The 26,388-nt window shown below is 47.1% G+C and overlaps 1 protein-coding gene across 1 annotated transcript in view; it reads left to right on the forward strand.

The window, feature by feature from the left end:
• The window catches only part of LOC123094541 (uncharacterized), a 37,973-nt gene extending 19,338 nt beyond the window's left edge, over window positions 1–18,635 (forward strand). The window contains exons 3-4 of the mRNA XM_044516522.1: window positions 17,938–18,187; window positions 18,220–18,635. Of these exons, the coding sequence (XP_044372457.1) occupies window positions 17,938–18,187; window positions 18,220–18,635 (666 nt within the window). The remainder of the gene's footprint in view (window positions 1–17,937; window positions 18,188–18,219) is intronic.
• The last annotated feature ends 7,753 nt before the right edge of the window (window positions 18,636–26,388 follow it).

Here is a 26,388-nt window from a genome sequence, read left to right on the forward strand (position 1 = left end):
CTATCACATGTTGTGATAGATAGTGCATCGAGGGAGATGGGTATGAGACCCACATGAGTTGCCATGGTGGTAACCCAACCTATGTGATCGGAGATCCCGTGAAGTAGGACCTGGGAAACAAGCCAGTGGTGAACTGAGGAGAGTAACTTTACTAACCCACTCTGTTGGAGATGCAATACTCTCGGAAACTGTATGGAAGGATGACTACTGTCTTAATGTGTTCCAAGGCTTATATGTATAAGCAAGATGCTATCCTACAGAGCGATCTTTGGAGGAACACACCTCTGTGAGCCCGACTGCTAGTCACAGTCTATGAGATTGGGGTGATCTCTAGTAAGCTCATGAATAGGCCAGGAGTGTGACTTATATGCTCCACCCGAGGGGTCAGCCTTCGGCAGCCCAGTACTAGTAAGACATGTGGTGAAACTTCTTTACGCCAAACTGACAATTCAAGGCATAGTCCATTGTTCAGTTGTGAAGGAGTGTAGCTACTTGCTCTAGGTGAAGCTCAACCTTAACAGGTCTTCACTGAAACACTAGTATATCAAAACAACGTTTGGAACAAAGGACAAAGTGGGCCCCTGAGATCTGGTGGGGGGTTGTTGAAATGTGAGATGGGCCTAGAGCCCATATGACAATTTCAGATTTGATCTCTAAGGGCCCATGTAGGTGGCATGACAAGGTGGTGGGAAGTTTAGTCCCACCATGCTAGTGGAAGGAAAATTGGAGTGGTTTATAAGGGTGGCTCTTCTACATGCTATTGGAGCTTGAGAAGAGAAGAGGCCCTCGCGCGCTCCTCCTCCGCCGCCCGCCTCGCCACGCCTCGCCTCGCCTCGCCTCGTCATGACGCGCCACGGGTTGCGGGAATGAGCCGAGCCGAGCTCACACGTATGCGCTTATTTTTGCCAGTCACTAACGGAGAGGTTCTGACAGCAGGGCCACGATCCGAGACGTCGGATCGTGGGCTGACACGGACTCGGACGTGGGTTAAACCCACGTCTCTCCACGCGGCTGCGTCTATATAAGTGTGCGGTGTCCCCTAACCCTAGCCGCCACGAACAGATCACATCTACTCACGCACACGCCCACCGTCGTTCCTTTGCTGCTGCTGCCGCCGGTGACTCCATCCCGTCCGCCGCGTACACGGCCGACGGGAGAGCAGGTCTCCGAAACCACGCCCTTCTGGTTCCTGTACGGGGTGAGGGGCGAATAGGTTTTTGGGCAGCGATTACGCGACTGCTTGCTTCCGATCGTCTACTTCCTCTACGTCCGCGTCGCCTTCATCATCACCATGTCCACCGAACCCGACCGTGCCGCCGCCGAGAAAGCTGAAGCCGACAAGATGGCCGCCAAGGACGCCACTGCTGCCACCAAAGCCGCGGCCTCTGCATGGCCTACTGGAGGGTATAACTCGTTTATCCCGCTCCTGATTAATTTCATATTAGCAGTACTAGCAGTATGTGTAGATTTGTCTACTGTTTGCTTAGTACGTGCATGTTTAGATCAAAGTCAGTACGTCATCAACTTAGTCAATGCCATGCTAGTGATTTACTCGTGGATTAATTTAGTCGAGAAATTGCCTATTTACTCAACAATCAAAAAACCTATTATGTGTAGGGAATTTTTCGGCAAGTGGCTTTGCCGCAGCACTGAAACCGGATAAGTTTACCGGTACGTATTTTAAGCGTTGGCAGACAAAGACCACTTTATGGCTCACGGCTATGAACGTGTTCTGGGTCACCGGTGTGTCCACGGGAACGATTGCTCCTGAACAGGAGAAGGCGTTCAGGGAGGCAACCACTGTGTTTCTCGGAGCAGTTCTTAGCGTGATCGGAGCTAAACTGGTCGACGCATATTTACATGTGCATGTCGCCAAGGACTTGTGGGAGGCACTCGAATCTAAGTTCGGGGCCGCCGATGCAGGGAGCAAGATGTATATTATAGAGCAGTTCCACGACTACAAGATGGTTGAGAACCGTCCTGTACTGGAGCAAGCTCATGAGATAATATGCATTGTTAAGGAGCTTGAGCTTCTGAAGTGCGAGTTACCGGGCAAGTTTGTCGCGGGCTGCATAATCGCTAAGCTCCCCAATTCCTGGAGGAACTTTGCCACCACTCTAAAACATCAGAGGCGTGAATTCTCTATGGAGGATGTCATTGGCCATCTGAGTGTCGAGCAGAATTCGAGGGCAAAGGACTCGCACGGAAAAGGGGCCGAAGGGACTTCTGTTGCCAACATGGTGAACCAGAGGAACCTCAACTCCCACAAGTTCAAGGGAAAGAACAGTGTCCAACAGAATACCGACATCAAGAAGAAGGGTAAGAAGACCTTCAAGAAGAACAAGAAGGATGAGGGCTGCTTTACTTGTGGTTCGACTGAACATTGGGCCAACAGGTGCCCAAACAAGTTTAAGAAGTCAGGACAGGACTCCAAGTCTGTCAACATGATTGTGGGCAACAATGAGAATGGTGCATCTGGGTATGGTAATTTATTTACTGTTTTTTCAGTGTTTCAGCCTACTGATTGGTGGGTGGATACAGGTGCAGGTGTTCATGTGTGTGCTGACATTTCATTGTTCTCTTCTTACCAGGTCACAGGCCACGGGTCCGTATTGATGGGGAATGGCGCGAGTGCTTCTATTCATGGTGTTGGCACGGTCGATCTGAAGTTTACTTCGGGAAGGATCGTGCAGCTGAAGAACGTGCAGCATGTCCCCGCCATCAAGAAGAACCTCGTTAGTGGCTCCCTTCTATGTAGAGAAGGGTTTAAGTTGGTATTCGAGTCTAATAAATTAGTTGTTACTAAGTATGGACTATTTGTTGGAAAAGGTTATGAGAGCGGAGGGATGTTCCGCCTTTCCCTCGCAGATTTCTGTAATAAAGTCGCGAACCATGTTCATTGGAGTGTTAATGAATCTGAGGTTTGGCATTCACGTCTTTGTCACATAAGTTTCGGTGTTATGACGCGGCTAGCTAAGTTGGATTTAATCCCGAGTTTCACTTTAGCCAAAGGTTCTAAGTGCCTGTCATGTGTGCAAGCTAAGCAACCTCGCCAGCCTCACAAGGCTGCGGAGGAGAGACACTTGGCACCATTAGAACTCATACATTCTGATCTTTGTGAGATGAACGGTGTATTGACTAAAGGTGGAAAGAAATACTTCATGACATTGATAGATGATTCCACTAGATATTGCTATGTGTATCTGTTAAATACTAAAGATGAGGCTCTACACTACTTTAAAATCTATAAGGCAGAAGTTGAGAATCAACTTGAAAAGAAAATTAAACGATTCCGTTCAGATCATGGTGGAGAGTACTTCTCGAGTGAGTTTGATTCCTTCTGTGCGGAACACGGCATTATTCATGAGAGGACGCCTCCCTATTCACCCCAGTCAAACGGGGTTGCCGAGCGGAAAAACCATACTCTAACTGATCTGGTTAACGCCATGTTAGATACGTCGGGTTTATCCAAGGCATGGTGGGGGGAGACTATATTGACGGCATGTCATGTCCTGAATAAAGTTCCGATAAAGGGTAATGATATCACTCCCTATGAGAGATGGGCAAAGAGAAGGACAACACTCTCGTACTTGAGTACTTGGGGCTGTTTGGCGAAAGTCAACGTGCCGATCCCCAAAAAGCGTAAGCTTGGACCCAAGACTGTGGACTGCGTTAATTTGGGCTACGCTAAGAACAACATTGGCTATAGATTTCTAGTAGTGGAATCTGAGTTACCTGACCAGAAGGTCGGTACAATCATAGAGTCTAAGGATGCTACATTCTTTGAGGATATTTTTCCTATGAGAGATATGCAAAGCACTACTAGACAGGAATCTGAGGAGACTCCTGAGCCTGCCATTCCTATGGAATATTATGAACGAACACATCATGAAAATCCTGAGGAGTATGACGAGGAAACCCTTGGTAGGGGCAAGAGACAAAGGACTGCAAAGACCTTTGGTGATGATTTCTTCGTGTACCTCATGGATGATACTCCCACTTCTATCTCATAAGCGTATGCCTCTCCAGAAGCTGACTACTGGAAGGATGTGGTTCGTAGCGAGATGGATTTCATCATGGCTAACGGGACGTGGGAGATCACTGAGCGTCCCTATGGTTGCAAACCATTGGGATGTAAGTGGGAGTTCAAGAAAAAGCTTAGGCCCGATGGTACGATTGAAAAGTACAAGGCCAGGCTTGTGGCCAAGGGCTATGACAAGAAAGAAGAGGAAGATTTCTTCGATACTTATTCACCTGTGGCTAGACTGACCACCATTCGAGTATTACTCTCGTTGGCGGCCTCACATGGTCTTCTCATCCATCAAATGGATGTTAAGACGGCTTTTCTGAATGGAGAGCTAAATGAGGAAATCTACATGCAACAGCCAGATGGCTTTGTGATAGATGGTCAGGAAAGGAAGGTGTGTAAGTTGCTGAAATCTTTATATGGCCTGAAGCAAGCACCTAAGCAATGGCATGATAAGTTCAATACAACTCTAACATCTGTTGGTTTCATTGTTAATGAGGCTGACAAATGTGTATACTATCGCCATGGTGGGGGCGAAGGAGTTATACTGTGCTTGTATGTTGATGACATACTGATATTCGGAACAAACCTCAAAGTCATTGAGGAGGTCAAATCGTTTCTGTCTCAGAACTTTGAGATGAAGGACCTTGGTGTGGCTGATGTTATCTTGAACATCAAGCTACTGAGAGATAATGAGGGTGGGATCACACTTCTGCAATCCCATTATGTTGAGAAGGTGTTGAGTCGTTTTGGATATTCGGACTGCACACCATCTCAAACACCATATGATCCTAGTGTGTTGATTCGAAAGTCCAAAGGCATGGCTAAAGATCAATTGAGATACTCTCAAATCATTGGTTCACTGATGTACCTAGCGAGCGCAACGAGGCCTGACATCACGTTTGCTGTGAGCAAACTGAGCCGGTTTGTTTCCAAACCGGGTGATGTACATTGGCATGCTGTTGAAAGAGTTATGCGCTATCTGAAAGGTACTATGAACTATGGACTTCATTATACCGGAGACCCGTCGGTACTTGAATGGTATAGTGATGCGAATTGGATCTCTGATGCTGATGAGATGAAGGCCACAACTAGGTATATGTTTACTCTTGGAGGTGGCGCTGTTTCCTGGAAGTCTTGCAAGCAAACGGTCTTAACGAGATCGACACTGGAAGCAGAATTAACAGCATTAGACACTTCTAGTGTTGAAGCAGGATGGCTTCGAGATCTTTTGATGGACTTGCCACTGGTTGATAAACCGGTTCCGGCTATCCTTATGAACTGTGACAATCAGACTGTCATCACCAAGGTGAAGAGTTCAAAGGACAACATGAAGTCCAACAAACACATAAGAATGAGATTAAAAGCTGTCAGAAAATTAAGAAACTCCGGAGTGATAGCACTGGACTATGTCCATACGGCTAAGAATCTGGCAGATCCCTTTACGAAAGGGCTATCACGTGTCGTGATAGATAGTGCATCGAGGGAGATGGGTATGAGACCCCCATGAGTTGCCATGGTGGTAACCCAACCTATGTGATCGGAGATCCCGTGAAGTAGGACCTGGGAAACAAACCAGTGGTGAACTGAGGAGAGTAACTTTACTAACCCACTCTGTTGGAGATGCAATACTCTCGGAAACTGTATGGAAGGATGACTACTGTCTTAATGTGTTCCAAGGCTTATATGTATAAGCAAGATGCTATCCTACAGAGCGATCTTTGGAGGAATACACCTATGTGAGCCCGACTGCTAGTCACAATCTATGAGATTGGGGTGATCTCTAGTAAGCTCATGAATAGGCCAGGAGTGTGACTTATATGCTCCACCTGAGGGGTCAGCGTTCGGCAGCCCAGTACTAGTAAGACATGTGGTGAAACTTCTTTACGCCAAACTGACAATTCAAGGCATAGTCCATTGTTCAGTTGTGAAGGAGTGTAGCTAATTGCTCTAGGTGAAGCTCAACTTTAACAGGTCTTCACTGAAACACTAGTATATCAAAACAGCGTTTGGAACAAAGGACAAAGTGGGCCCCTGAGATCTGGTGGGGGATTGTTGAAATGTGAGATGGGCCTAGAGCCCATATGACAATTTCAGATTTGATCTCTAAGGGCCCATGTAGGTGGCATGACAAGGTGGTGGGAAGTTTAGTCCCACCATGCTAGTGGAAGGAAAGTTGGAGTGGTTTATAAGGGTGGCTCTTCTACATGCTATTGGAGCTTGAGAAGAGAAGAGGCCCTCGCGCGCTCCTCCTCCGCCGCCCGCCTCGCCACGCCTCGCCTCGCCTCGTCACGATGCGCCGCAGGTTGCGGGAATGAGCCGAGCCGAGCTCACACCTATGCGCTTATTTTTGCCAGTCACTAACGGAGAGGTTCTGACAGCAGGGCCACGATCTGAGACGTCGAATCGTGGGCTGACACGGACTCGGACGTGGGTCAAGCCCACGTCTCTCCACGCGGCTGCGTCTATATAAGTGTGCGGTGTCCCCTAACCCTAGCCGCCACGAGCAGATCACATCTGCTCACGCGCACGCCCACTGTCGTTCCTTTGCTGCTACTGCCGCCGGTGACTCCATCCCGTCCGCCGCGTACACGGTCGACGGGAGAGCAGGTCTCCGAAACCACGCCCTTCTGGTTCCTGTACGGGGTGAGGGGCGAATAGGTTTTTGGGCAGCGATTACGCGACTGCTTGCTTCCGATCGTCTACTTCCTCTACGTCCGCGCCGCCTTCATCATCACCATGTCCACCGACCCCGACCGTGCCGCCGCCGAGAAAGCTGAAGCCGACAAGAAGGCCGCCGAGGACACCGCTGCTGCCACCAAAGCCTCGGCCTCTGCATGGCCTACTGGAGGGTATAACTCGTTTATCCCGCTCCTGATTAATTTCATATTAGCAGTACTAGCAGTATGTGTAGATTTGTCTACTGTTTGCTTAGTACGTGCATGTTTAGATCAAAGTCAGTACGTCATCAACTTAGTCAATGCCATGCTAGTGATTTACTCGTGGATTAATTTAATCGAGAAATTGCCTATTTACTCAACAATCCAAAAACCTATTATGTGTAGGGAATTTTTCGGCAAGTGGCTTTGCCGCAGCACTGAAACCGGATAAGTTTACCGGTACGTATTTTAAGCGTTGGCAGACAAAGACCACTTTATGGCTCACGGCTATGAACGTGTTCTGGGTCACCGGTATGTCCACGAGAACGATTGCTCCTGAAGAGGATAAGGCGTTCAGGGAGGCAACCACTGTCTTTCTCAGAGCAGTTCTTAGCGTGATCGGAGATAAACTGGTCGACGCATATTTACATGTGCATGTCGCCAAGGACTTGTGGGAGGCGCTCGAATCTAAGTTCGGGGCCGCTGATGCAGGGAGCGAGATGTATATTATAGAGCAGTTCCACGACTACAAGATGGTTGAGAACCGTCCTGTACTGGAGCAGGCTCATGAGATAATATGCATTGTTAAGGAGCTTGAGCTTCTGAAGTGCGAGTTACCGGGCAAGTTTGCCGCGGGCTGCATAATCGCTAAGCTCCCCAATTCCTGGAGGAACTTGGCCACCACTCTGAAACATCAGAGGCGTGAATTCTCTGTGGAGGATGTCATTGGCCATCGGAGTGTCGAGCAGAATTCGAGGGCAAAGGACTCACACGGAAAAGGGGCCGAAGGGACTTCTATTGCCAACATGGTGAACCAGAGGAACCTCAACTCCCACAAGTTCAAGGGAAAGAACGGTGTCCAACAGAATACCGACTTCAAGAAGAAGGGTAAGAAGACCTTCAAGAAGAACAAGAAGGATGAGAGCTGCTTTACTTGTGGTTCGACTGAACATTGGGCCAACAGGTGCCCAAACAAGTTTAAGAAGTCAGGACAGGACTCCAAGTCTGTCAACATGATTGTGGGCAACAATGAGAATGGTGCATCTGGGTACGATAATTTATTTACTATTTTTTCAGTGTTTCAGCCTACCGATTGGTGGGTGGATACAGGTGCAGGTGTTCATGTGTGTGCTGGCATTTCATTGGTCTCTTCTTACCAGGTCACAGGCCACGGGTCCATATTGATGGGGAATGGCGTGAGTGCTTCTGTTCATGGTGTTGGCACGGTCGATCTGAAGTTTACTTCGAGAAGGATCGTGCAGCTGAAGAACGTGCAGCATGTCCCCGCCATCAAGAAGAACCTCGTTAGTGGCTCCCTTCTATGTAGAGAAGGGTTTAAGTTGGTATTCGAGTCTAATAAATTAGTTGTTACTAAGTATGGACTATTTGTTGGAAAAGGTTATGAGAGCGGTGGGATGTTCCGCCTTACCCTCGCAGATTTCTGTAATAAAGTCGTGAACCATGTTCATTCGAGTGTTAATGAATCTGAGGTTTGGCATTCACGTCTTTGTCACATAAGTTTCGGTGTTATGACGCGGCTAGCTAAGTTGGATTTAGTCCCGAGTTTTCCTTTAGCCAAAGGTTCTAAGTGCCTGTCATGTGTGCAAGCTAAGCAACCTCGCCAGCCTCACAAGGCTGCGGAGGAGAGACACTTGGCACCATTAGAACTCATACATTCTGATCTTTGTGAGATGAACGGTGTATTGACTAAAGGTGGAAAGAAATACTTCATGACATTGATAGATGATTCCACTAGATATTGCTATGTGTATCTGTTAAATACTAAAGATGAGGCTCTACACTACTTTAAAATCTATAAGGCAGAAGTTGAGAATCAACTTGAAAAGAAAATTAAACGATTCCGTTCAGATCGTGGTGGAGAGTACTTCTCGAGTGAGTTTGATTCCTTCTGTGCGGAACACGACATTATTCATGAGAGGTCGCCTCCCTATTCACCCCAGTCAAACGGGGTTGCCGAGCGGAAAAAACGTACTCTAACTGATCTGGTTAACGCCATGTTAGATACGTCGGGTTTATCCAAGGCATGGTGGGGGGAGGCTATATTGACGGCATGTCATGTCCTGAATAAAGTTCCGATAAAGGATAATGATATCACTCCCTATGAGAGATGGGAAAAGAGAAGGACAACACTCTCGTACTTGCGTACTTGGGGCTGTTTGGCGAAAGTCAACGTGCCGATCCCCAAAAAGCGTAAGCTTGGACGCAAGACTGTGGACTGCGTTAATTTGGGCTACGCTAAGAACAGCGTTGGCTATAGATTTCTAGTAGTGAAATCCGAGTTACCTGACCAGAAGGTCGGTACAATCATAGAGTCTAAGGATGCTACATTCTTTGAGGATATTTTTCCTATGAGAGATATGCAAAGCACTACTAGACAGGAATCTGAGGAGACTCCTGAGCCCGCCATTCCTATGGAATATTATGAACGAACACATGATGAAAATCCTGAGGAGGATGACGAGCAAACCCTTGGTAGGGGCAAGAGACAAAGGACTGCAAAGACCTTTGGTGATGAGTTATTCGTGTACCTCGTGGATGATACTCCCACTTCTATCTCATAAGCGTATGCCTCTCCAGAAGCTGACTACTGGAAGGATGCGGTTCGTAGCGAGATGGATTCCATCATGGCTAACGGGACATGGGAGATCACTGAGCGTCCCTATGGTTGCAAACCATTGGGATGTAAGTGGGTGTTCAAGAAAAAGCTTAGGCCCGATGGTACGATTGAAAAGTACAAGGCCAGGCTTGTGGCCAAGGGCTATGACCAGAAAGAAGAGGAAGATTTCTTTGATACTTATTCACCTGTGGCTAGACTGACCACCATTCGAGTATTACTCTCGTTGGCGGCCTCACATGGTCTTCCCGTCCATCAAATGGATGTTAGGACGGCTTTTCTGAATGGAGAGCTAAATGAGGAAATCTACATGCAACAGCCAGATGGCTTTGTGATAGATGGTCAGGAAAGGAAGGTGTGTAAGTTGCTGAAATCTTTATATGGCCTGAAGCAAGCACCTAAGCAATGGCATGATAAGTTCAATACAACTCTGACATCTGTTGGTTTCGTTGTTAATGAGGCTGACAAATGTGTATACTATCGCCATGGTGGGGGCGAAGGAGTTATACTGTGCTTGTATGTTGATGACATACTGATATTTGGAACAAACCTCAAAGTCATTGAGGAGGTCAAATCGTTTCTGTCTTAGAACTTTGAGATGAAGGACCTTGGTGTGGCTGATGTTATCTTGAACATCAAGCTACTGAGAGATAATGAGGGTGGGATCACACTTCTGCAATCCCATTATGTTGAGAAGGTGTTGAGTCGTTTTGGATATTCGGACTGCACACCATCTCAAACACCATATGATCCTAGCGTGTTGATTTGAAAGTCCAAAGGCATGTCTAAAGATCAATTGAGATACTCTCAAATCATTGGTTCACTGATGTACCTAGCGAGCGCAATAAGGCCTGACATCGCGTTTGCTGTGAGCAAACTGAGCCAGTTTGTTTCCAAACCGGGTGATGTACATTGGCATGCTGTTGAAAGAGTTATGCGCTATCTGAAAGGTACTATGAACTATGGACTTCACTATGCCAGAGACCCATCGGTACTTGAAGGGTATAGTGATGCGAATTGGATCTCTGATGCTGATGAGATGAAGGCCACAACTGGGTATATGTTTACTCTTGGAGGTGGCGCTGTTTCCTGGAAGTCTTGCAAGCAAACGATCTTAACGAGATCAACAATGGAAGCAGAATTAACAGCATTAGACACTTCTGGTGTTGAAGCAGGATGGCTTCGAGATCTTTTGATGGACTTGCCACTGGTTGATAAACCGGTTCCTGCTATCGTTATGAACCGTGACAATCAGACTGTCATCACCAAGGTGAAGAGTTCAAAGGACAACATGAACTCCAACAAACACATAAGAATGAGATTAAAAGCTGTCAGAAAATTAAGAAACTCCAGAGTGATAGCGCTGGACTATGTCCATACGGCTAAGAATCTGGCAGATCCCTTTACGAAAGGGCTATCACGTGTCATGATAGATAGTGCATCGAGGGAGATGGGTATGAGACCCACATGAGTTGCCATGGTGGTAACCCAACCTATGTGATCGGAGATCCCGTGAAGTAGGACCTGGGAAACAAGCCAGTGGTGAACTGAGGAGAGTAACTTTACTAACCCACTCCGTTGGAGATGCAATACTATCGGAAACTGTATGGAAGGATGACTACTGTCTTAATGTGTTCCAAGGCTTATATGTATAAGCAAGATGCTATCCTACAGAGCGATCTTTGGAGGAAGACACCTATGTGAGCCTGACTGCTAGTCACGGTCTATGAGATTGGGGTGATCTCTAGTAAGCTCATGAATAGGCCAGGAGTGTGACTTATATGCTCCACCCGAGGGGTCAGCCTTCGGCAGCCCAGTACTAGTAAGACATGTGGTGAAACTTCTTTATGCCAAACTGACAATTCAAGGCATAGTCCATTGTTCAGTTGTGAAGGAGTGTAGCTACTTGCTCTAGGTGAAGCTCAACCTTAACAGGTCTTCACTGAAACACTAGTATATCAAAACAGCATTTGGAACAAAGGACAAAGTGCGCCCCTGAGATCTGGTGGGGGATTGTTGAAATGTGAGATGGGCCTAGAGCCCATATGACAATTTCAGATTTGATCTCTAAGGGCCCATGTAGGTGGCATGACAAGGTGGTGGGAAGTTTAGTCCACCATGCTAGTGGAAGGAAAGTTGGAGTGGTTTATAAGGGTGGCTCTTCTACATGCTATTGGAGCTTGAGAAGAGAAGAGGCCCTCGCGCGCTCCTCCTCCTCCGCCCGCCTCGCCACGCCTCGCCTCGCCTCGTCACGACGCGCCGCGGGTTGCGGGAATGAGCCGAGCCGAGCTCACACCTATGCGCTTATTTTTGCCAGTCACTAACGGAGAGGTTCTGACAGCAGGGCCACGATCCGAGACGTCGGATCGTGGGCTGACATGGACTCGGATGTGGGTCAAGCCCACGTCTCTCCACGCGGCTGCGTCTATATAAGTGTGCGGTGTCCCCTAACCCTAGCCGCCACGAACAGATCACATCTGCTCACGCGCACGCCCACCGTCGTTCCTTTGCTGCTGCTGCCGCCAGTGACTCCATCCCGTCCACCACGCACACGGTCGACGGGAGAGCAGGTCTCCGAAACCACGCCCTTCTGGTTCCTGTACGGGGTGAGGGGCGAATAGGTTTTTGGGCAGCGATTACGCGACTGCTTGCTTCCGATCGTCTACTTCCTCTATGTCCGGGTCGCCTTCATCATCACCATGTCCACCGACCCTGACCGTGCCGCCGCCGAGAAAGCTGAAGCCGACAAGAAGGCCGCTGAGGATGCCGCTGCTGCCACCAAAGCCGCGGCCTCTGCATGCCCTACTGGAGGGTATAACTCGTTTATCCCGCTCCTGATTAATTTCATATTAGCAGTACTAGCAGTATGTGTAGATTTGTCTACTGTTTGCTTAGTACGTGCATGTTTAGATCAAAGTCAGTATGTGATCAACTTAGTCAATGCCATGCTAGTGATTTACTCGTGGATTAATTTAATCGAGAAATTGCCCATTTACTCAACAATCCAAAAACCTATTATGTGTAGGGAATTTTTCGGCAAGTGGCTTTGCCGCAGCGCTGAAACCGGATACGTTTACCGGTACGTATTTTAAGCGTTGGCAGACAAAGACCACTTTATGGCTCACGGCTATGAACGTGTTCTGGGTCACCGGTGTATCCACGGGAATGATTGCTCCTAAACAGGAGAAGGCGTTCAGGAAGGCAACCACTATGTTTCTCGGAGCAGTTCTTAGCGTGATCGGAGATAAACTGGTCGACGCATATTTACATGTGCATGTCGCCAAGGACTTGTGGGAGGCGCTCGAATCTAAGTTCGGGGCCGCCGATGCAGGGAGCGAGATGTATATTATAGAGCAGTTCCACGACTACAAGATGGTTGAGAACCGTCCTGTACTGGAGCAGGCTCATGAGATAATATGCATTGTTAAGGAGCTTGAGCTTCTGAAGTGTGAGTTACCGGGCAAGTTTGTCACGGGCTGCATAATCGCTAAGCTCCCCAATTCCTGGAGGAACTTTGCCACCACTCTGAAACATCAGAGGCGTGAATTCTCTGTGGAGAATGTCATTGGCCATCTGAGTGTCGAGCAGAATTCGAGGGCAAAGGACTCACACGGAAAAGGGGCCGAAGGGACTTCTGTTGCCAACATGGTGAACTAGAGGAACCTCAACTCCCACAATTTCAAGGGAAAGAACGGTGTCCAACAGAATACCGACTTCAAGAAGAAGGGTAAGAAGACCTTCAAGAAGAACAAGAAGGATGAGGGCTGCTTTACTTGTGGTTCGACTGAACATTGGGCCAACAGGTGCCCAAACAAGTTTAAGAAGTCAGGACAGGACTCCAAGTCTGTCAACATGATTGTGGGCAACAATGAGAATGGTGCATCTGGGTACGGTAATTTATTTACTGTTTTTTCAGTGTTTCAGCCTACCGATTGGTGGGTGGATATAGGTGCAGGTGTTCATGTGTGTGCTGACATTTCATTGTTCTCTTCTTACCAGGTCACAGGCCATGGGTCCGTATTGATGGGGAATGGCGCGAGTGCTTCTATTCATGGTGTTGGCACGGTCGATCTGAAGTTTACTTCGGGAAGGATCGTGCAGCTGAAGAACGTGCAGCATGTCCCCGCCATCAAGAAGAACCTTGTTAGTGGCTCCCTTCTATGTAGAGAAGGGTCTAAGTTGGTATTCGAGTCTAATAAATTAGTTGTTACTAAGTATGGACTATTTGTTGGAAAAGGTTATGAGAGCGGAGGGATGTTCCGCCTTTCCCTCGCAGATTTCTGTAATAAAGTCGTGAACCATGTTCATTCGAGTGTTAATGAATCTGAGGTTTGGCATTCACGTCTTTGTCACATAAGTTTTGGTGTTATGACGTGGCTAGCTAAGTTGGATTTAATCCCGAGTTTCACTTTAGCCAAAGGTTCTAAGTGCCTGTCATGTGTGCAAGCTAAGCAACCTCGCCAGCCTCACAAGGCTGCGGAGGAGAGACACTTGGCACCATTAGAACTCATACATTCTGATCTTTGTGAGATGAACGGTGTATTGACTAAAGGTGGAAAGAAATACTTCATGACATTGATAGATGATTCCACTAGATATTGCTATGTGTATCTGTTAAATACTAAAGATGAGGCTCTACACTACTTTAAAATCTATAAGGCAGAAGTTGAGAATCAACTTGAAAAGAAAATTAAACGATTCCATTCAGATCGTGGTGGAGAGTACTTCTCGAGTGAGTTTGATTCCTTCTGTGCGGAACACGACATTATTCATGAGAGGACGCCTCCCTATTCACCCCAGTCAAACGGGGTTGCCGAGCGGAAAAACCATACTCTAACTGATCTGGTTAACGCCATGTTAGATACGTCGGGTTTATCCAAGGCATGGTGGGGGGAGGCTATATTGACGGCATGTCATGTCCTGAATAAAGTTCCGATAAAGGATAATGATATCACTCCCTATGAGAGATGGGCAAAGAGAAGGACAACACTCTCGTACTTGCGTACTTGGGGCTATTTGGCAAAAGTCAACGTGCCGATCCCCAAAAAGCGTAAGCTTGGACCCAAGACTGTGGACTGCGTTAATTTGGGCTACGCTAAGAACAACGTTGGCTATAGATTTCTAGTAGTGAAATCTGAGTTACCTGACCAGAAGGTCGGTACAATCATAGAGTCTAAGTATGCTACATTCTTTGAGGATATTTTTCCTATGAGAGATATGCAAAGCACTACTAGACAGGAATCTGAGGAGACTCCTCAGCCTGCCATTCCTATGGAATATTATGAACGAACACATGATGAAAATCCTGAGGAGGATGACGAGGAAACCCTTGGTAGGGGCAAGAGACAAAGGACTGCAAAGACCTTTGGTGATGATTTCTTCGTGTACCTCGTGGATGATACTCCCACTTCTATCTCAGAAGCGTATGCCTCTCCAGAAGCTGACTACTGGAAGGATGCGGTTCGTAGCGAGATGGATTCCATCATGGCTAACGGGACATGGGAGATCACTGAGCGTCCCTATGGTTGCAAACCATTGGGATGTAAGTGGGTGTTCAAGAAAAAGCTTAGGCCCGATGGTACGATTGAAAAGTACAAGGCCAGGCTTGTGGCCAAGGGCTATGACCAGAAAGAAGAGGAAGATTTCTTCGATACTTATTCACCTGTGGCTAGACTGACCACCATTCGAGTATTACTCTCGTTGGCGGCCTCACATGGTCTTCTCGTCCATCAAATGGATGTTAAGACGGCTTTTCTGAATGGAGAGCTAAATGAGGAAATCTACATGCAACAGCCAGATGGCTTTGTGATAGATGGTCAGGAAAGGAAGGTGTGTAAGTTGCTGAAATCTTTATATGGCCTGAAGCAAGCACCTAAGCAATGGCATGATAAGTTCAATACAACTCTGACATCTGTTGGTTTCGTTGTTAATGAGGCTGACAAATGTGTATACTATCGCCATGGTGGGGGCGAAGGAGTTATACTGTGCTTGTATGTTGATGACATACTGATATTCGGAACAAACCTCAAAGTCATTGAGGAGGTCAAATCGTTTCTGTCTCAGAACTTTGAGATGAAGGACCTTGGTGTGGCTGATGTTATCTTGAATATCAAGCTACTGAGAGATAATGAGGGTGGGATCACAGTTCTGCAATCCCATTATGTTGAGAAGGTGTTGAGTCGTTTTGGATATTCGGACTGCACACCATCTCAAACACCATATGATCCTAGCGTGTTGATTCGAAAGTCCAAAGGCATGGCTAAAGATCAATTGAGATACTCTCAAATCATTGGTTCACTGATGTACCTAGCGAGCGCAACGAGTCCTAACATCGCGTTTGCTGTGAGCAAACTGAGCCAGTTTGTTTTCAAACCGGGTGATGTACATTGGCATGCTGTTGAAAGAGTTATGCGCTATCTGAAAGGTACTATGAACTATGGACTTCACTATACCGGAGACCCGTCGGTACTTGAAGGGTATAGTGATGCGAATTGGATCTCTGATGCTGATGAGATGAAGGCCACAACTGGGTATATGTTTACTCTTGGAGGTGGCGCTGTTTCCTGGACTGTGACAATCAGACTGTCATCACCAAGGTGAAGAGTTCAAAGGACAACATGAACTGTGACAATCAGACTGTCATCACCAAGGTGAAGAGTTCAAAGGACAACATGAACTCCAACAAACACATAAGAATGAGATTAAAAGCTGTCAGAAAATTAAGAAACTCCGGAGTGATAGCGCTGGACTATGTCCATACGGCTAAGAATCTGGCAGATCCCTTTACGAAAGGGCTATCACGTGTCATGATAGATAGTGCATCGAGGGAGATGGGTATGAGACCCACATGAGTTGCCATGGTGGTAACCCAACCTATGTGATCGGAGATCCCGTGAAGTAGGACCTGGGAAACAAGCCAGTGATGAACTGAGGAGAGTAACTTTACTAACCCACTCCGTTGGAGATGCAATACTCTCGGAAACTGTATGGAAGGATGACTACTGTCTTAATGTGTTCCAAGGCTTATATGTATAAGCAAGATGCTATCCTACAGAGCGATCTTTGGAGGAACACACCTATGTGAGCCCGACTGCTAGTCACAGTCTATGAGATTGGGGTGATCTCTAGTAAGCTCATGAATAGACCAGGAGTGTGACTTATATGCTCCACCCGAGGGGTCAGCCTTCGGCAGCCCAGTACTAGTAAGACATGTGGTGAAACTTCTTTACGCCAAACTGACAATTCAAGGCATAGTCCATTGTTCAATTGTGAAGGAGTGTAGCTACTTGCTCTAGGTGAAGCTCAACCTTAACAGGTCTTCACTGAAACACTAGTATATCAAAACATCATTTGGAACAAAGGACAAAGTGGGCCCCTGAGATCTGGTGGGGGATTGTTGAAATGTGAGATGGGCCTAGAGCCCATATGATAATTTCAGATTTGATCTCTAAGGGCCCATGTAGGTGGCATGACATGGTGGTGGGAAGTTTAGTCCTACCATGCTAGTGGAAGGAAAGTTGGAGTGGTTTATAAGGGTGGCTCTTCTACATGCTATTGGAGCTTGAGAAGAGAAGAGGCCCTCGCGCGCTCCTCCTCCGCTGCCGCCTCGCCACGCCTCGCCTCGCCTCGTTACGACGCGCCGCGGGTTGCAGGAATGAGCCGAGCCGAGCTCACACCTATGCGCTTATTTTTGCCAGTCACTAACGGAGAGGTTCTGACAGCAGGGCCACGATCCGAGACGTCGGATCGTGGGCTGACACGGACTCGGACGTGGGTCAAGCCTACGTCTCTCCACGCGGCTGCGTCTATATAAGTGTGCGGTGTCCCCTAACCCTAGCCGCCACGAACAGATCACATCTGCTCACGCGCACGCCCACCGTTGTTCCTTTGCTGCTGCTGCAGCCCATGACTCCATCCCGTCCGCCGCGTACATGGTCGACGGGAAAGCAGGTCTCCGAAACCACGCCCTTCTGGTTCCTGTACGGGGTGAGGGGCGAATAGGTTTTTGGGCAGCGATTACGCGACTGCTCGCTTCCGATCGTCTACTTCCTCTACGTCCGCGTCGCCTTCATCATCACCATGTCCACCGACCCCGACCGTGCCGTCGCCGAGAAATCTGAAGCCGACAAGAAGGCCGCCGAGGACGCGGCTGCTGCCACCAAAGCCGCGTCCTCTGCATGGCCTACTGGAGGGTATAACTCGTTTATCCCGCTCCTGATTAATTTCATATTAGCAGTACTAGCAGTATGTGTAGATTTGTCTACTGTTTGCTTAGTACGTGCATGTTTAGATCAAAGTCAGTACATCATCAACTTAGTCAATGATATGCTAGTGATTTACTCGTGGATTAATTTAATTGAGAAACTGCCTATTTACTCAACACCGGCGAGGAGGAGTGGGGCGACCTCGAGTGGTCGCGCCGCGCGGTGCACGTCTCGGCGCTCGGCCAGACCAAGTGGTGGTTCGCCAAGAGGTTCCTGCACCCCGACGTCGTCGCGGTGTACGACTACGTCTTCCTCTGGGACGAGGACGTCGAGGTGGACGCCTTCGACCCGCTCAGGTATCTCGACATCGTCAAGAGGGAAGGGCTCGAGATATCGCAGCCGGCGCTGGACCGCCGGTCGGAGATCCACACGGCATCACGACGCGTGCGCTGCTGAGGCCCGGAGCCGAAGGAGGGGGCGACGTGCACAGGCGGTTCTACAAGCCGGCGGCCGGCTGGGGAGGTGGAGGGTGCGACGACAGCAGCACGGGGCCGCCGTGCGCGGGGTGGGTGGAGATCATGGTCCCGGTGTTCTCCCGCGCGGCGTGGCGCTGCAGCTGGGGCATGGTCCAGAACGACCTGGTGCACGCGTGGGGCCTCGACCACAAGCTCGGCTACTGCGCGCAGGGCGACAGGACGCTCAAGGTCGGCGTCGTCGACAGCGAATACGTCCTCCACAGGGGAGTGCCCACCCTCGGCGGCACCGAGGGCAAGGCCGCCGCCTTCCGGGTCGCCGTGAGGCGGCGATCGTTCGCTGAGATGCAGATATTCAACAGGAGATGGAAGGAAGCCGCGGCGGACGACGCCTCCTGGACAGACCCATACCCGTAGCCGGCGACTACTAGCTTTGAAGTGTACATACATGTATGATGCCTGATGTGCTCTTTACATGCCCTTGTACATCATCCCAAATTTTTGTATTCTCTTGCTTAGAATAAAGCTCTTTTGTATCGGAAATCCAATTTGGTGCCCGAGCTCATCTACTCCCTTGGTGTACTGAAATGTTGTCAAATACATTGAAATAAGAGCAAATATCCTATGTTTGCGAGCAACACTGGGCACACCAAATGTTTTGTAAACAATACAAGAAGGTAGATTGACAACAAAGGTTTGTGCGTACAAATCTTCTCTTTTGCTAATGGTCAGGCCTGAATCGATTTTCTCGTATGTGCGATCACTTGTACTACGTACGATTTGTGCGTACCGTTGTGGTAGAGTATACTCTCATGGTGGTACGACGGGATTGTTCTAAGTATATGGTCCAATCTGAGAGCGGCATTTTGGAGCTCGGCCTTTATGGAGGCCGTTTAATTTTTTTTTTATCAAAATGCATACTTTCCGGTTTCAAAAAATTCTAAAGAAAATGTATAAGTATACAAGGATGTGATGTGTATAAAATTTTAGGATGAAATGCCTTGAGATGCAATTTGTGCAAAAAGAACAAATTCATGGACTTTTGGGATGAATAGTATCATGTGTTGAAAAGCCATAAATTTGTCTTTTTTGCACCACCATTATTTCAACGTATTTCGTTCTGAAAATTTACACACATGTGTATTATGCCTCCATGTATGTCTGATTTTTTTTGAAATGTAAATATATGATTATTTTTTTTGAAATTTTCAAAAACCGGCCTCCATGGAGACCGAGCTCCAAAAGCAATTTTCGGCCCCATCTCTGCTATTAAAGAGTATGTCGTCGTCGTTCATTGTGATGGTTCAATCAATCCCCTCTTACTACCTTCGTCCTTGTTTGTTGGTCCCCTGGGTATTTTGTGTCAAAGTTTAAGCATAGTTTAACTAACAAAATGTTGATGCATGTCATAAAAAATTATATCGTTTGATTCGTATTTAAACATAGTTTCTGGTAATATTATTTTTAATATATATAACTTATATTTTATTAGTAAAAATCATGATGAAAATATGATCCTAAATACTTTTTTACACGAACTCAGAAGCTTTATTACATAATACAGATTCACATACAGTCTGCCCTAAGGCTACTAACAAGGAAAGAAGGACTTGCTCCAACCAACAATCAGAAATATCTAGAGAAAGAGCATGTTTGGCGCACAGGTCCGCAGGACCATTATTTTCCCTTGAAGCATGCTGAAACGAAAAGGATGCGAATTAGAAACCCACTCCAAGATTTCTTCAAAGGTAGGCGTCACAATCGACCTTGAATTGTGATGCAAAAATTAGAGGTTGATAACCTCTAAACAGTCTACCTCCATCACCACATGCGAGAAGCCACTCAGACAAGCAAATATAACTCCTTCTCGCAAAGCCAAAACCTCGGCGATGAACGGATCTGTAACACTAGGAAGAGGCTCACTCCATGCACCTAAGGAGAGATGTGACCGGGCAACACCTACCCCACCACCCTTTTGTGCCTAAAGATCAACGGCTTCATCGGTGTTAATCTTAACCCATCAAAGATCAGGCGGATGCCAACATTGTTGGGGGATCTTGCTATTATTCTTGGGAAAATCAAGAAGTAACGGATCATCCCTCGCCCACTTGATAGCCTAAACATGATTGTACCACACTGATCATGAGTCCAGCGGTTTCGAGAAGTCCAGATAGCATGCAGGATAGTAATAATCTTGCACCTATGAGCGTTAGTGAACACTTAGTCCACCACGATGTTCCTAGACCAAGTATTATGATGTAACAGTGGAAGTTTAAGGTCCATGACCTCTCTGGCCGCCCCCTAAAAACTTTGTGCATGTGAGCACAGTACAAGAGCATGCATCAGGTTTTCTTCTTCTGATTTACAAAGATCACGTAAAGATGATGTCCTAATATGCCGATACCGCATGGTAGCATACTTCGTAAAATACCCCGGAGTACTCACCACCAAAATACCCATACCTTTGGGATGACCTTAAGTTTCCACAGAGCTGATCGTAACTGTTTTTTAATGATGAAGTCTTTGATGTTGCTCCTTTGTCAAGACACAAGAGCTTGTTGCCAATCTGTGGCCCTTCCGACCTCCTCCCGAAGGTTTCTGGGTGTCTTGTTGGCTAGGAAAATCGTCAAAAAAGTTTGTTCCATTTGAACTCCGTTTGGTATTGATTTTCTATAAAGGTAAAAACAAGGGGAAAATAGCAACTGGCACTGGGCACTAGGTTAATAAGTGATAACCCAGAAGTATAGGGGGTCGCAACAGTTTTCGGGGGTAGAATATTGAATCCAAATTTATTGATTCGACACAAGGGGAGCCAAAGAATATTCTCAAGTATTAGCAGCTGAGTTGTCAATTCAAGCACACCTGAAAGAATTAATATCTGCAGCAAAGTATTTATTAGCAAAGTAGTATGGAAATAATGGTAACGGTGGCAAAAGTAACAGTAGCAGTTTTGTAGCAATCGTAACAGTGACAACGGAGAAGTAACAAGCAAAGATCAATATGAAACGAGCTCATAGGCAATGAATCAATGATGGATGATTATGTCGGATGTCATTCATCATGCAACAGTTATAACCTAGAGTGACACAGAACTAGCTCCAATTCATCAATATAATGTAGGCATGCATTCCGAATATAATCATACGTGATTATGAAAAAGAACTTGCATGACATCTTTTGTCCTACCCTCCCGTGGCAGCGGGGTCCTAATGGAAACTAAGGGATATTAAGGCCTCCTTTTAATAGAGTACCAGACCAAAGCATTAGCACTTAGTGAATACATGAACTCCTCAAACTACGGTCATCACCGGGAAGTGTCCCGATTATTGTCACTCCGGGGTTGCCGGATCATAACACGTAGTACGTGACTATAACTTGCAAGATAGGATCAAGAACTCACATATATTCATGAAAACATAATAGGTTCAGATCTGAAATCATGGCACTCGGGCCCTAGTGACAGGCATTAAGCATGGCAAAGTCATAGCAACATCAACCTTAGAACATAATTGATACTAGGGATCAAACCCTAACAAAACTAACTCGATTACATGGTAAATATCATCCAACCCATCGTCGTCCAGCAAGCCTACAATGGGATTACTCACGCACGGAGGTGAGCATCATGAAATTGGTGATGGAGGATGGTTGATGATGACGATGGCGATGGATTCCCCTCCAGAGCCCCGAACGAACTCCAGATCTGCCCTCCCAAGGAAAAACAGGGCTTGGCGGCGGCTCCGTATCGTAAAACGTGATGAATCCTTCTCTTTGATTTTTTTCTCCCCGAACGTGAATATATGGAGTTGGAGTCGAGGTCGGTGGAGGTCCGGGGGTCCCACAAGACAGGGGGGCGTGCCTAGGGGGTAGGGCGCGCCCCCATCCTTGTGGATAGGGTGTGGGTCCCCTTCGGTTGATTCTTTCGCCAATATTTTTTATTTATTCCAAAAGTTATCTCCGTGAAGTTTCAGGTCATTCCGAGAACTTTTATTTCTGCACAAAAATAACACCATGGCAGCTCTGCTGAAAACAACGTCAGTCCGGGTTAGTTCCATTCAAATCATTCAAATTAGAGTCCAAAACAAGGGCAAAAGAGTTTTGAAAAGTAGATACGTTGGAGACATATCAGCTCCCCCAAGCTTAACCCATTGCTTGTCCTCAAGCAAGTCAGTTGACAAACTGAAAGTGATAAAGAAAAACTTTTACAAACTCTGTTTGATCTTGTTGTTGCAACTATGTAAAGTCAACATTCAAGTTTTCAGCAAAGATCATGAACTAACCATATTCACAATAACATTTAGGTCTCACATTTACTCATATCAATGGCATAATCACACTAGTAGAAAAGGGGGCAATGGTCTAGGCCGGGTCAGCCCATTAGTCTCGGTTCAATCCAGAACCGAGACCAATGGGGGCATTGGACCCGGTTCGTGAGCCCCGGGGGCCGGCCGGGCCACGTGGGCCATTGGTCCCGGTTCGGCTGGACCTATTGGTTCCGGTTGGTGGGACGAACCGGGACCAATGCGCCTCGCTCCTGGCCCACCACCAGTGGTCCCGGTTGGTGGAGTGAACCGGGACCAAAGGCTGTCCTTTAGTCCCGGTTCGTGGCACGAACCGGGACCAATTAGTTGCCTATATCTACCCCTCGCCCGCGAGCAGAGCACTCCCAGTGCTCTGTTTTTCGTGGCCGGCGAGGGAAGAGCTTTGTGGTGCTCTAGCTCACCTCCTATGCACACGAGGTGTTCGATGGAATGCCCGAGCCACACTACTTAAGCTTTCTCCTCTCCAAGCTCGACCTCCAAGCTCCATTTTCCTTAGTATTGTCTAGGTTTAGCGGTCCGTCACGTCCCGTCCCCGTCTTCACCACCGTCGATCGCTCGCGCCGATCTCGTCGCCGGCACCACCGTGGTGAGCCTCTTGTTCTTATCTTCTTTCTGAAAGGAAAAAAAATCTTACTTGTATATTTATATAGATACTTGTATAATTTTCTTACTTTTATTATTGCATCTTATATAGTGCGATGGTTTTGGTATCCGCCCCCGTCGGCCCTCGTCCTGTCTATGATTCAGATGTGGTATATATATTATCTTTTCATAACTATTGGTTCATTTATTGTTTATGACAATTATGCCGACCAACGTGACATAGATTTTATTTATCTAGGAGGTTGTTGAACCGGAAATTCCAACCGACCCTATTGTCGAGAGGTTAAATTTAGTTGAAGAAGAAAACAATTTGTTGAAGGAAAAAATTAGAAAAATTGAGGAGGAGAAGATGATATTGGAGTTGCATGTTGCGGATGTCGTCGATGATCACAAGATCAAGATGGATGCAATGCGCTTGAAGATTAGAAAGATTAGAAAATATGCCATTCATACCGAGGCTTGGTATCATTATGCCGTTGGATCAGTTGTTACATTGGTTGCGATTATGATCGCATTTGTTTTCGCATTGAAATGTTTTACATAGTTTCAGTGTATGGTTTAATTAATTTAGATGCTCTGCAGAGCTTTATGTTGTTAGATGAGAACTATGTATGTACTTTGGTTTTAATGTGATGATGAACTTCTATTAATTTGGTCACTTAATTATCTATTCATGATGTTCTGTAATGATTTTTGACACACTTAATTATATATAATGCACGCAGATGAACCGGCAATGGATGTACGGTTCAAGACACACCTCCGAGTACATTAAGGGCGTGCATGATTTTCTCGAAGTGGCTGAGGCAAACAAGCAGAATGGTTTTATGTGTTGTCCATGCCCTATATGTGGGAATACGAAGTCTTACTCTGACCGGAAAATCCTCCACACCCACCTGCTTTACAAGGGTTTCATGCCACACTATAATGTTTGGACGAGGCACGGAGAAATAGGGGTTATGATGGAAGACGGCGAAGAAGAAGAGTACGATGACAACTATGTGCCCCCTGAATACGGTGATGCTACTGAAGATCAAGAGGAACCAGACGATGTGCACGATGATGCTGCAACGGGCGAAGCTGCTGAAGATCAAGAGGAACCAGACGATGTGCCCGATGATGATGATCTCCGTCGGGTCATTGTCGATGCAAGGACGCAATGCGAAAGTCAAAAGGAGAAGCTGAAGTTCGATCGCATGTTAGAGGACCACAAAAAAGGGTTGTACCCCAATTGCGAAGATGGCAACACAAAGCTCGGTACCGTACTGGAATTGCTGCAGTGGAAGGCAGAGAATGCTGTGCCTGACAAAGGATTTGAGAAGCTACTGAAAATATTGAAGAAGAAGCTTCCAAAGGATAACGAATTGCCCGACAGTACATACGCAGCAAAGAAGGTCGTATGCCCTCTAGGATTGGAGGTGCAGAAGATACATGCATGCCCTAATGACTGCATCCTCTTCCGCGGTGCGTACAAGGATCTGAACGCATGCCCGGTATGCGGTGCATTACGGTATAAGATCAGACGAGATGACCCTGGTGATGTTGACGGCGAGCCCCCCAGGAAGAGGGTTCCTGCGAAGGTGATGTGGTATGCTCCTATAATACCACGGTTGAAACGTCTGTTCAGAAACAGAGAGCATGCCAAGTTGATGCGATGGCACAGTGAGGACCGTAAGAAAGACGGGAAGTTGAGAGCACCCGCTGACGGGTCGCAGTGGAGAAAAATCGAGAGAAAGTACTGGGATGAGTTTGCAAGTGAGCCAAGGAACGTATGGTTTGCTTTAAGCGCGGATGGCATTAATCCTTTCGGGGAGCAGAGCAGCAATCACAGCACCTGGCCCGTGACTCTATGTATGTATAACCTTCCTCCTTGGATGTGCATGAAGCGGAAGTTCATTATGATGCCAGTTCTCATCCAAGGCCCTAAGCAACCCGGCAACGACATTGATGTGTACCTAAGGCCATTAGTTGAAGAACTTTTACAGCTGTGGAATGGAAACGGTGTACGTACGTGGGATGAGCACAAACAGGAGGAATTTAACCTAAAGGCGTTGCTGTTCGTGACCATCAACGATTGGCCCGCTCTCAGTAACCTTTCAGGACAGACAAACAAGGGATACCACGCATGCACGCACTGTTTACTTGACACCGATAGTATATACCTGGCAAGCTGCAGGAAGAATGTGTACCTGGGCCATCGTCGATTTCTTCCGACCAACCATCAATGTCGAAAGAAAGGCAAGCATTTCAAAGGCGAGGCAGATCACCGGAAGAAGCCCGCCATGCGTACCGGTGATCACGTACTTGCTATGGTCAATGATTTACACGTAATCTTTGGAAAGGGTCCCGGCGCACTAGCTGTTCCGAGTGACGCTGGGGGACACGCACCCATGTGGAAGAAGAAATCTATATTTTGGGACCTACCCTACTGGAAAGACCTAGAGGTCCGCTCTTCGATCGACGTGATGCACGTGACGAAGAACCTTTGCGTGAATCTGCTAGGCTTCTTGGGCGTGTATGGGAAGACAAAAGATACAGCTGAGGCACGGGAGGACCTACAACGTTTGCACGAAAAAGACGGCATGCCTCCAAAGCAGTATGAAGGTCCTGCCAGCTATGCTCTTACCAAAGAAGAGAAGGAAATCTTCTTTGAATGCCTGCTTAGTATGAAGGTCCCGACTGGCTTCTCGTCTAATATAAAAGGAATAATAAATATGGCAGAGAAAAAGTTTCAGAACCTAAAGTCTCATGACTGCCACGTGATTATGACGCAACTGCTTCCGGTTGCATTGAGGGGGCTTCTACCGGAAAACGTCCGATTAGCCATTGTGAAGCTATGTGCATTCCTCAATGCAATCTCTCAGAAGGTGATCGATCCAGAAATCATACCAAGGCTAAGGAGTGATGTGGTGCAATGTCTTGTCAGTTTCGAGCTGGTGTTCCCACCATCCTTCTTCAATATCATGACGCACGTCCTAGTTCATCTAGTTGACGAGATTGTCATTCTGGGCCCCGTATTTCTACACAATATGTACCCCTTTGAGAGGTTCATGGGAGTCCTAAAGAAATATGTCCGTAACCGCGGTAGGCCAGAAGGAAGCATCTCCATGGGCCATCAAACAGAGGATGTCATCGGGTTTTGTGTTGACTTCATTCCTGGCCTTAAGAAGATAGGTCTCCCTAAATCGCGGTATGAGGGGAGACTGACTGGAAAAGGCACGCTTGGAAGGGACTCAATAATATGT

The sequence above is a fragment of the Triticum aestivum genome, chromosome 4B, assembly GCF_018294505.1.
Source record: "Triticum aestivum cultivar Chinese Spring chromosome 4B, IWGSC CS RefSeq v2.1, whole genome shotgun sequence".
In the NCBI taxonomy this organism is placed as follows: domain Eukaryota; kingdom Viridiplantae; phylum Streptophyta; class Magnoliopsida; order Poales; family Poaceae; genus Triticum; species Triticum aestivum.